We start from the raw sequence: 12,325 nt of genomic DNA, 5'->3' as shown, positions 1-12,325 counted from the left end.
CGATGGTTCCTGACTTTCCCCTGCCTCTGCGTTAGCTGGGAGCTCCTGGGGCACGGATCACGTCACCCTTCTCTTGCAGCAGCCCTGATCTCTAGCCTGCCACCCGCATGAGGTCTGCACTCAGTAGAGGGGACGTGGGAAGAGCAACAGTCCCTCGCATGTGTGTTCTTCCAGAAGGCGTACAGTGGCTTGTCCCCCAGGGGTGGCACGTGATAGGACTGTCGCCCCACATCAGAGGGCACGTCTAGTCCCAGGAGCCAGGCCCCCCACAGGGGACACCTGGCCTGTGGCTCTGCTCCTGGGACCCTCCCGGGCTCCGCTCCCTGTGCTTAGCCAGCAGACTTGCCATCTCCATGAGGTTTCCGAATTCACCTCCACGCTATTGGAGAGACCACAATACCAGTGGAGTTGCCCTTGGCAGTTCAAATCAGGGAAACCGAGCAATCGAACCTCAGCATTCCGTAAAGGATCTGGGACTCTGGGGCCTTTCTTCTTTCTCCCCGTCTCGAAACCCTCCCAAGGTTGCAACTTTGCTGTTGTGCCTCTGTCTCGGTCTCCCATATCTTCACGAGGAGGGGGTCTCAGAGGACGCCACTGCCTGGTACTGACCTGGATTCCTTCTGTATCCCTCAAAACACCCACTTAGGGCTGTGCACAGACAAAGCTCTGGGTGCTTAGTTCCTGATTGGAATTAAAAAGACTGAGAAAAACAACATGAGTGGACTTGATGGGAGATTAATTGCACAGGCATCTGTTGACTGCATGACTGAAGCTGGATTTTTTCGGAACCACTGGCTGCCTTCGCATTTCCTGGTGGAAGTGGGGCAGGTCAGCAGACAACCCAGTGTCGTAGATAACTTTTGCCCACACATCATTCACTTTTGGGAGCGTTGGCTTGAAATTGAGGGGTGTGTGTGTGTGTGTGTGTGTGTGTGTCTGGAACCGACGTGCCTTCCGTGAGCCTCAGAGATCCCTGTATTCTCTTCAAATGGGCTGATTACAACACAGAGGATGTGGACGGTGGAGTTTTTCCTGTTTGATGTCACACTGCTACCCTTTAAAAGTCTGAGGGAAAAAAAGGAGGGAATGCAGCCTAGGAGCCTCAGGCCAGAAACCAGCAAGGAAGAGGAGAAAGAGGCCAGGGAGGCCAGGCGCAGAGCCAGGGTCGGGTTTCAGACTCCACACCAGCCACTCAGAGAGCCGCGATGCTGGGGCCCTGCCTGGGCCTCTGGGTCTGCACCCTGGGCTGTGCGGTCCACGCCTATCCCAACACCTCCCCGCTGCTGGGCTCCAGCTGGGGCGGCCTGACCCACCTGTACACGGCCACGGCCAGGAACAGCTACCACCTGCAGATCCACAGGGACGGCCACGTGGATGGCTCACCCCAGCAGACCATCTACAGTAAGTTGGGGCTCCGTCCAGGCTGGGAAGAAGGGGGACTGATCTGTGCCTCCACCTGCAGGGACTTGGGGAGGCCTTGGCTGGACCAGAGGGCTAATCCAGCCTCCTAGCTTCTCGCCCAGGAGCCGTGAGTGTATGTGTGTGTGTGCGCGCGCGTTTAAACCTTGGGAGAAGATTCTGCCACCTCCCCAATTAGTGTGTATTGGTTTCTCCCAACAAGAATAATTTCCGTCTTAACTAAAATCCATCTTCCCACAACAGCAGCCACTTTCTCTGTGCCCTGTCCAAAGAGTCAAAAAACGTACAAAAGACAGGCAAGGAGGCTGGGAAGAAAAGAAGTCAGATCGGTCAGTAGACACTGAGTTTTGGCTCATGAACTTTGGACTGGGTTAACGGTAGAGGTTGTGAAGACTTCTGTACCAGACCAGGGCTTGGAATAGGTAAACCCAGAGGCTCTTTCCAACTCAGAGCTTCTAGTATGCTGGCCTTACGAAAGTTCTCAGGGAAGATGTATTAAAGACTAGACTGTCCAGGAATCCTGTCTTGATGAGTCTGACCCAGTGCATCTATCCATCCATCCAACAATCATCACCCAACAAGCTTACTAGGGGCTTCAGTGGAACCCAGCATGCTGTGAGCTGGCGAGTCTTCTCTGTGGAGCTGAAAGGTCCACTTATTAGCAAATCAATCTGGCTGGGAACTCACTGAAAACATGAGACAACCAGAATGTTTTTAAAGATTAGGTTTGTGGCAAGTTGGACCACAGTCCGCAATAGTCAATCAATTAGCTGTGCTTCCGATGTCCCCAGAAGGAATAATGGGGTGGGAGGAGGACGGATATTGAAAAAGACAAGGTCTTCTATTTTAGGAGAACCTGTAAAAATTAAGGATACAGAAAAATGCCAACTGATTCAAAATAGATCCAATCAGAGGAAGGAAAGAGTAAGCACAGTCTCTGTTTAGTTAAAGACAATTTCTTATAGGAATAATGACTTGCCCTTTATTGTTGCACTAAATTATTCTGTAATTTCGCTGTGGCCTTGCTATATGCAAGACATTCATTCTGCTAAGAGTCAAAGGACCTTAAACCTGGTAGTGAGAGAGATGCATGTGCAAAGCCAAGAGTTCGGATCTCTTCAGGTGCTCAGTGGATGGTGACAGGAGGTGAAAGAAAGGAGGAAGTTCTCCCCAAATACCAAACAGGTTCCAGAACTCAGGGGAACACAGTAGGATTCAGGAGTCAACATCTTGGAAGCCAAGTTTGAGTCCCATGGCAAAAAATCTGAAATAAATCTGGATACAGTTGATGCATCCAAAGTATCACTCGTTTTATTCAATGGATATTTAGCAGAACCTACAACGTGTCTGACATCATGCAAAGCTCTGTGGCTTCAAAAGAAGACCAGCCCTTCACGCACCTCCAGGTTTTCAACCCTTCGTGTCTCCCAGCTCATGATCAGCTTTGAGAAAACACAGTTTTGCCCTCTCGTGGAAGGCCACCCTCACTTCAAGATGAGAGGTGATTTAAAACGCAGGACAGTAGATTATGGTAAATTATTTTGATTCCCCTACATGGCAAGGGCTGCAGATAATTAGAGAATGCTTATAAAATTTCTCTATAATCACAGAATCCTTTTGATGAAAGGAAGCCCCCAAAGACATGGCCTGGTGGGGGGAGGGGGAGGGCTGTGAGTGGTGCCCGGAGGGGGTAGGGCTCAGCCCACTGAGTTTGCAGCATGAATCGTAGAATTTTCCCTCTTATATCCACCAACCTCAGGCCCCGAGAAGGCACAGAGCGCTAGTTGGAATGGATTAAAATCACTGAGAGGAAGCAAAGTGAATTGAACTGATTTCAGATTTTTTTTTTTTTTACAGAAATGTGATTTTGTTTTGTCATATAGAGAACCTACTAAGCCTTGTGTCTCTGGCAATTAAGAAACCTGGGAAGGGACTGAGTCAGGGGTGGGAGAGAGACACTTTTGCTAGATTATATAACACATACTATTCAGATCAGTTATCATGAGCATTATATATATATAGATAGACAGACAGATATACACACTAAGATAAAAAGTTACCCAAAAAGGAAAGAAGAAACACTGATGCCTGTCGCTATGTAGGACAATTAAGTAACAGGCTGGAGAAGGATTTGTAATGACCTCCCCAATGAACGCAGAGCAACGGTTTTACATTGATGGAAAGGTGTGGAGTGTTTCTTCCCCTCCTAATTAATTACAGATTTCCAGTGAAATGCGGTTCACTTGATTATTGTGCTTTACTAAATTCTTGATTAATAGTTGAGTGCTCAACCCATCTTTGGTTTGTTGATCGTTGTGAAATCATCTGCCTACAAGATTCTATATCCTCGTGACTTGCAGCTGGTGTCAGGGAGTGTGCCTCAATGTCTGTCTCCTTCCTACTACGAACAAGGCTACCCTCCCACTCTCCATGAGCCCCACTTTGTGGCAACAGCAGCAAAGAGATGCTTATTACCCCTGGTTAATATTACTCCTTGGCTCCTGGTCTTTTTACTTTCTCTCCCTTCCCCAATGTCACTTTCTTTACTTGAAGCTGAACTATCCTTGGGCTCTTTAACCCTTCAAAATGTTATCTTTCTTTTGGGGAGCTCAAAGTCCTTTACATCCATCATCTTATTTATCATTTATTGACCATGAGACTAGAATAGGGCAGATAATTTTCTACTTTTATAGCAGAGATTGAGGCAAAGTGGTAATAGTAACAATCACCAGCATTTAGAAAGTGGGTTTACAGCAGATAAAAATATTATCTCCTTACACCCTGAAGATGACCAAATGAAGTAAATGATTCCATATGAGAAAACAGAGGTTCAAGAACTCAGATAACTGGCTTGTGGTCACATAGGCGGTAAATGACCTAGGGGAGACCTGGACCCGGGTCCCATGCTTCTTCTGTATCACGTGCACAGACACGGCATCATGAAAGGAAATGTCCTTTACACCTGCCGGGCTCCAACAGGTGTGGTTCCAGCAGCCAGCGGTTTGTGCCTTCTTTCTGCCAAATGCTGCCCTTGGGTCGGTGCAGACCTGCCTCAGTCACCTGCCCAGGGAGGGCAATCGGCTCTTCCATTTGCTGGACTTTTGCATCGGCTCCTGTGGGTTTGATTCAAGCCTGTGTGTCCTCACGGCAGCAGCTCCCGGTCCCCCCGCAGGCTGTCTTCTGTCCTCACTGGCCCTGGAGACCACGCACACCGCCCACAGGGACCCAGGCATCGGCTGGCAGCTGGCAGAGTGTGGGCTTAGCGTCAGGGGCAGGCCAGCCATCCTCCACAGGGCCTTCCATCTGCTAAACGTTTTCAAGGCACTTTTCTACAGCCTCATCCCATTTGATCCTAGTTGCAACCCTGGGAAGCAGGCAGGGCAGCTGTGATTCTTCTCTCTTCCCAGCTGAGGACACTGAGACGAGAGCGATGACTTGCCCAAGGCTACAGAGTTAGTACAGGGCATAACAGGGACCAGAATCCTAGCGCCCCAGTTCCAGGCTCCTGGCTCAGCACCTCTCCCCTGACTGCCTCGGGGGTACCGTGACCTGAGGGCCTCATGGCCGTGGCCTGGATTTCAGCCCTTGATTTTATCTTCTGAGGCTTGTCGTGATGTCAGCTGGAGACGAGCTCCAGGGTTGTGGGCAGAAGATGTTAGGGTCACTGACCTGAGTTTCCTGAGTTTGAATCTTGCCTTGGTTTCCTCATGATTTAAATTGGGAGGCTGCTACTTCCAATATTAATACTGGTGACATTAACAACATAGCTGTGGGGTTTTGGGGGGGGGGGGATTCTTTTCTTATTTATTTATTTATTTATTTATTTATTTATTTATTTATTTTTGGCCGCGACCCATGCCATGTGCGATCTTAGTTCCCCGACCAGGGATTGAACCTTCACCCCCTGCAGTGGAAGCGCAGAGTCTTAACCACTGGACCACCAGGGAAGTCCCCGTAGCAGCTGTTTTGAGAGTTTAAAATGTGCCAAATACTCAGAGTGCAACATCTCAAAAACAGTTACAAAGTGTAATTTTTTTTTCCCCCAAGTAGACTGAAAATTCATCAGGCTAGAAACAATTTCTTACACGTTCCTTATGTCTCTCTCAGGCCTTCTCTCAACATTAACCGTAGATCTGAGACTCACAGGCAGACCCCGTTATGGAGCATTTAATATCCTCCGCACCTCCCATTCCCCACCCCACTTCCAGAAGCTTCCCTCAAGCCTAATCCTTAGCCAAACTTGGAAATCAATGACCTCTCCTCTTTGGCCCTCTGCCCGGGCTTGCTCCCAGCCTCATGGCCTCTGCCCCACATCATTCTGACTTCTCTGTGCTCAGCTAGTGTCTAATATTGCCTGCCGCTCTCCTTGGAGGGCTTTGTTCTGAGCCTACATGGGATAGATCTGGGCTATAAGTCACCCCATGAGGCGCCATCACTTACTGGGCACAGATGCCTGGCGTTTCCACCCTCTCCAGGCTACATTTCTAGAAGACTCGACCCCCTGCCTGGGCTACCTCCCTGGGAACTGTGAGGCCAAATGAGATGTGTGGGGAAATTCTGTGGTCGGCAAAGGGAAGAGGCCCCAAGACCTAAAGAGATGATTCTAGTAGAAAATGTCAGGTAATTAAACAGCATCTGGGGAGGAAGTCTTGCTGAATTAGCACTCATATCACAACTTTTATGGTCTCATTGTACCCTTGCTACAAAACAGAAACTTTATTTATTTAACTCTTCACTGGTACTTGTTAGAATTGCACATCCCCATGGGGGCGGCCGAGGGGCGGTCACACTTAAAGCTGTTGTCAGTTACTCAGGGTGTAGGTAGTGTGAATGGGTTTCAGGCCTTTGTCCAGGGCTAGTTTTTGAGAGGGGCTGCACCTGGGGGGCACCACCAAGTGAGAAAAGGACCAAGAATAGCAATGAAGAAGCAAGAAGTAATTCCCTGCATCCCAGGATCTGCTCGACATGGAAAGATAAACCATCTGCTTCTAAGTGGCTCACTCTAGGGCGGCACTAGACACGTGAACTTATTAAAGCAGGTGAGGAGATACACGCTCTGATAGAGGCGAGTCGGAGCGGCTGAGAAGAAAGAACAGGTCATTCTGATTAGAGAGATTAGGAAAGTCTCCATACAGTAGTGACATCTGAGCCTGGCCTTGAAGCATGAGTGACCTCGATAAGCAGAGGGGGGAGGAGAAGATCCATCCGAATACACTTCTTGACATATAAAGGGTGCTGACTGCTGTATCGCTGAGTCCTGCACGGCTACCTGGGTGGAGGATCAGGCTGGATGCTTGAAAGACATCTGGGCATAGATTTAAAAATCACAAAAGCAGAAGGCTTGGGAGGATGTGGCCACCGCCACAAACATTAAGAAGTATGAGCCAGGCAAAGGGGAAAATAAAGAGAGTCCAAGCAGAGAGAGAAACATGTCGGTACAGGTGGAAGAAAGCTGGGAGTTCAGGGTGCTCCCTACAGGCAGGAGGAGAAGCAGGAGGCAAGGCAGGGGGTGGGGGTGGGGTGGAGCGGTGGGGGGGAGGGGGGAGGGTGTGGGGGAGGGGATGTCAGAAGAAAGAGGCTGAACAAGGACAAGAGGAGGCTTCTGTGAACTCATCACCACCCTTAAGATCAATCAAGGGAGGATCCTTGGAGGTAGGGGCTGGATGTGAAGCCAGGTTTTGACCTGAATGACTTTCTCCATAGGTGCCCTGATGATCAGATCTGAGGATGCGGGCTTCGTGGTGATAACAGGGGTGATGAGCAGGAGATATCTCTGCATGGACCTCAGAGGCAACATTTTTGGATCTGTGAGTTTCTTTTTGTGCTGGATCATTATTTGCAAATAACTATCTCATTGCTCTGGCAAAATGTAGAATTTTATAGCTTAAAGATTCCACTTGCAGATTACCTTGGTGATGTTTTCACTGAGCACTTTTTTCCATCTAAGTATCAGATGCTCAGGTTTATACAGCTGAGGTCTGAACCCAGGCCATCTGGCTTTGGAGCACCTGGGCTCTCAGTCTCTAGTCCCACCTGCCCTTTGGTCCCCATTTTTTAACTAGCACAGCACCTTGTCTGCAGCCCAGGTCCTCAAGTCACATACGTTCATGTTGTAAAGTCCATTAGAAAGAAAGGGTGAGAAGCCACTGGGGTCTCGTGATCTTGTTACCAGACATCCTTGACCTTGGGCAAGTCCCCTATTTCTCTCAACTTCAGTTTCCTCACCTGGAAAAAGTCAAGTGGGATGGACCGCCCCCCCCCCCCCAAATCAAGATCTGTAACGAACTCCCTCGGCCCCGGCTGTGATGGCTGGTCTTTTGGATTGGTGAGCAAGGGCTTTCCCAAACTACAGGGCGCAGCATATTCCAAAGCACGGGGGGCATTGGACACAAGCAGGACTGTGGATCTCAGAAGCTCCTCCCACCAGAAATTCCAAGAGAGCAATTACTTTCTGTTTTACTTACTGCTGTGTCCCAGCACCTACCATAGTATCTGGCCCAAAGTAGATAAATATCCGTTGAACAAATATAGATAAATAAGTACATAAATACCTGCTGACCGCATATAGGCATATACAGAGTCCTCGTCTGTAAAATACGTACTTCGTGGACTTCTGAGGATTAAAGGACATCCTATGTAACGGTCCTAGCAGGCACTCAGCAAAACGCAGCACCAGTTAGTGGCAGAGCTAGGGCTCACGTAGGTCACCTGGTGATGAAGCTCACGTCCCTAATTCCCAAACTCTGTTCTGCCTCCGAGGGGCAGTCTCCTTACTTATACCTGGCCCTACAAACCCCAGCCCACCTTCGTCCAGGTGAGGAGACAGACCGAAGCCACCTCTGAGCCAAAAACAAAAGGCAGAGAGAGGGCAGGCCTCCATCCAGAAAGCAGACACAGAGGCGCCGGCTCCGTCCAGCCCGGCCCCAGGCAGCCAAGTGCCGGCGGCGGGTCCCCAGGCGGGGCCGCGAGGTCCCCAAGGCTGTCCCCACCTGCCAGTCGTAACCGCAGTTCGGAAATGAGTGGAAATCACTTTTGCCCAGCAGGGCACCACGGGGTTAAAGGCAAGGCCCGAGCAGAGTGGGTGGGAGGACTGGGGTCCCGGGGGGCGGCTGGTCCCATCCAGCCCCCCCCCCCGAGGGCTTCGGCCTCACCCGGTCGCCCCGCCCCGCTTTCAGCATCACTTCAGCCCCGAGAGCTGCAGGTTCCGGCAGCGGACGCTGGAGAACGGCTACGACGTGTACCACTCGCCGCAGCACCGCTTCCTCGTCAGCCTGGGCCGGGCCAAGCGGGCCTTCCTGCCGGGCACCAACCCGCCCCCGTACGCGCAGTTCCTGTCGCGCAGGAACGAGATCCCGCTGCTGCACTTCGCCACCGCGCGGCCCCGGCGCCACACGCGCAGCGCGCACGACGGCGGGGACCCGCTGAGCGTGCTCAAGCCGCGCGCCCGCGCCACGCCCGCGCCCGCCTCCTGCTCCCAAGAGCGGCCCAGCGCCGAGGACAGCGGCCCTGCGGCCAGCGACCCGCTCGGGGTGCTCCGCGGCCTCCGGCTGGACGCGCGCGCCGGGCCGGGGGGCGCCGAGCGCTGCCGGCCCTTCCCCAGCTTCGCTTAGGGCGGCCCAACTCGGAAAGCCAAACCGTCTGGGGCGCGGGCTGGAGGTGGGGCGAACCAGCTCCCCTTCCTCCCTTGGCGGGAGGTCCCCGGGGGATTGTCCTTGGAGGCCGGGGGGATGGAGCCCCTCGCCTTCCTCCTCCCACCTGGACGCGATGCCTTGGGAGAGAAGGGGTTCCCTCCCCCCCCAGCCCTTCCTCTTCCCTCTCCTCTCCTCTCCGTCAGTCTAGCATTAAGAACAGGGGCTTAGCGAGTTGACCAGCCGAGAGGTGAAGCGGGGAGCCCAAGCCACCGCCCCCTGCTTTGTGCCATCTGCCCGGACCCTACTGGCAGGCTTTGAGTTTGCAACCTTGACCTGGGGATTAACAGCTCGACTGAGCAAAACCCATGAAAATCCTAACCTCAAGCCTTCGTTCTTCCTTAAGCATCTCTGGAGAAGGGCCGTCAAACAAGACTGGGGGTAGGCTGGTCAAAACTTAGCCAGAATGACCGCCCGGAGGACGGAGGCAGGGATCAAGCTAGAGACACGAGCTCCTTACAGGATGGCCCCTTGCTCTGCTCTGTCCCTCTGTGCAGCCGAAGCCCGGCCCAGAGTGACCCTGCTCTTCCCACGTGGCCCCTGCCTCTTGGCCCTACCTTTGGCTTGAGTGAATTGGGCCTGAGGAGGAGTTTTGGTCTTGGCTCCCGAAAATCTACCCTGCTAGGATTTGTGTTTCAAAATGGAAATAAATTCAAACTCTCCCAAGAGGCCCTTCGTTAAGCCTCTGCTTCCAGGTTGAGTGGTGATCCATTCTGGATGAATTAGACAAATGTTGCAAGCAGGGGCCTTGTGACAACGGGACTGCTCTGGGTTGGGTTTTTGTGCCAACTGTGTCCTTTTGTGAAGTGGCATCGGGGATTCCGGGGAAAGAAGTCCAACCACCAGGGATCACAGTGTAGGAGTCAGGAAAAGCCAGCACTGCCAGCTCTCCACCATGACCGCAACCCACCCTGTAGCCGTGGCTAGAGGCTTAGCTAAACACTCCTAGGTGGGCGTGTCTGGGTCTCACTCCACTTGGACATTCTGGGGGCACCAAATGAAGACAGCTTTCAGTCCCAGGAGCCCCAGCACCACGCTGAGGAAAACCAACCCTCACAGAACAGCTGAGCGCCAGGCAGGGGGAGACTGACGACTTAGTCATCCTCAGGGGCCCCATCTCCTACCTCTATTTAAATGGCCACCTGAAGAGCAGAATATGAACAAGCAGAGTAGATGCGAACAGCAGCTCCCTCCCAGTCACCTTCTCCCCCTACTGCCATCATGCACCCAACCTGAGAAACTGATCCGTTCTTTTACTTATGAGAGAAACATTGGCCAACTGCTCTCACCTATGGTTTTAGGCTGATCTTGAAGGATGAGTTCCTATTTCAAAACACTCAGACTATGTATAATAACTATATAGCAGTGCATGGCAACTATTTTCTTTATAGTTTTCATTTTCTGTTCGAGATATTATAGTGTATAAAAGCAACTGGAAACCTAAATGGAAAGGACTTCGGCGGAAAACTGGTTCATTGGGGTTTTCTCTTTGGCAGACCTAAGAGAGCCTCACAATGTCTTATGTCACTTAGCACGTGGCAATATTTATTTATTTATTTGGAAGATTTTTGCCTATCGCTCTATATTTATGGATATTTATAAAAATGTAACCCCACCTTTTTCCTTTCTTCTTTTAAAAAAATAAAATTTATCTCAGCTTCTCTTCGCTTTTCCTTTTTGTATGACTACACAAAAGTACATCGAAATATGAGAATAAAAGGAATTATGGGAGGAATTATGGGAGGGGAGCACTGGGAAAATCTAGAGAGAGCAAAGTTGAAAAAAATCAGAATTTTAAAATATTCAAGGTTTTTTCCATACACAAATGAACTCAGCAATTTTGACTAATTCAGACAGAATTATTGAAAACAAGGAAAAAATTTTAATCAATACTGGATTTCTGATCACTCTAGCTTATGTTTCCTTTAAAGAGAGAAATTTTTTTTTTATTTGAAAAATACCCACAGACACAGCCACATCAAGATCCCAGTAAACTTCTAAAGAGAGATGACACATTCCAGGCTCTGGAAGAAATAAGGGGAAATGGCCCACAGTCAAGAGAAAATTCAATCACTAGAAACCAACCATTAGATGACCCAGATCTTGGAATTAGCAGCAGGAACTTTAAAGCAGCTATTATAAATATATTTAAGGGTTTTAAAGGAAGGAATGGTAATAAGGAACAAATAGATCAGGAATCTCAAAAGAGAAAAAGAGATAATGAAAAGAACCAAGTAGAAATCAAAAATTGAAAGATACAATATCAGAAATAATAAACTTATTAAATGAGCTTAATAGTAGATTGAAGATGACAGCACAGTCATTGAAGATCATAACATGTAATCTAATCTGAAGAAAGAAAAAATATATTAAAAAAATAATGGCCAGAGTCTCAGTGATCTGTGTGACAATATCAAACTGTCCACAATATGTGTAAGTGGTGTCCCAAGAAAGGAGCAAAAAGAGTTGAGGAAGAATATTTGACGATACAATGGCTGAAATTTTCCCCAAATTGATGAAAAACTAATGTACTGATAAAAGAAGCTCAGCAAACCTCAAGAAAAAGAAAAACAAAGAAAATCACAGTCAAACTGTGATTTGAGTATATCACAGACTTCTGAAAGCAAGGATAAAATCTTGAAAGCTGCTGCAGAAAAATGAAACTTTAGGTATATGGGAACAACTGTGCACAACTGATTTCTCATCATAAACAAGGGAAGCCATAAGGCGTTGAAAAGGCTGAAAGAAAATAAAGCTACATACCCAGAATTACATATCCTGCAAGAACATCCTTCAAAAGTGGGGAGGGGGACATGAAGGTGAAGTAAAAACTGAGATAACTTGTTGCCAGGCTGAAAAGAAATAACACCATATGGAAAAACTATAGAAAACAAAGAAGGGCATCAGAAATAGTAAAAATGTGGGTAAATTCAAACAACTACAAATACATGATATACTTTCTTCTCTTGGTTTCTTTAAAATACCACTTAAAGCAAGAATTACAACACTGTACTGTGTGGCAGAATTTCCACACAGGATGGGAAGGGTAAATGAAGGAGACGGTTGCAAGATTGTAACCCTGTAGGTGAAAGTCATACAACAGGAATTCTAAGTAGACTGTGGTAAGAATATATGCATATTATGATTCCTAAAGTACCTCCAATAATAAAAACAATCAAAGGGGTGTTGACAAAAGCCACTAAAAGTATTAAAAGAGA

General features: G+C 49.0%; 1 protein-coding gene across 1 annotated transcript; it reads left to right on the top strand.

The window, feature by feature from the left end:
• Nucleotides 1–305: 305 nt before the first annotated feature.
• Nucleotides 306–10,768, top strand: FGF23 (fibroblast growth factor 23). Its single transcript, XM_082350003.1, has 3 exons — nt 306–1,401; nt 7,123–7,226; nt 8,595–10,768. Exons 1-3 carry the CDS (start codon nt 1,206–1,208, stop codon nt 9,027–9,029), a joined length of 735 nt encoding a protein of 244 aa, XP_082206129.1. The 5' UTR covers nt 306–1,205; the 3' UTR covers nt 9,030–10,768.
• Nucleotides 10,769–12,325: the final 1,557 nt, after the last annotated feature.

Source organism: Balaenoptera borealis (assembly GCF_965194805.1).
Source record: "Balaenoptera borealis genome assembly, chromosome: 13".
NCBI lineage: Eukaryota > Metazoa > Chordata > Mammalia > Artiodactyla > Balaenopteridae > Balaenoptera > Balaenoptera borealis.
This window is presented reverse-complemented; position numbering and strand designations above follow the sequence as displayed.

Bases quoted from the DNA above. Each gene is read 5' to 3' on its own strand.
- FGF23 (XM_082350003.1), top strand. From the start codon at position 1,206: ATGCTGGGGCCCTGCCTGGGCCTCTGGGTCTGCACCCTGGGCTGTGCG. The intron at 1,402-7,122 runs GTAAGTTGGGGC...CTTTCTCCATAG, and splicing joins ACCCCAGCAGACCATCTACA to GTGCCCTGATGATCAGATCT. The intron at 7,227-8,594 runs GTGAGTTTCTTT...CCCCGCTTTCAG, and splicing joins GAGGCAACATTTTTGGATCT to CATCACTTCAGCCCCGAGAG.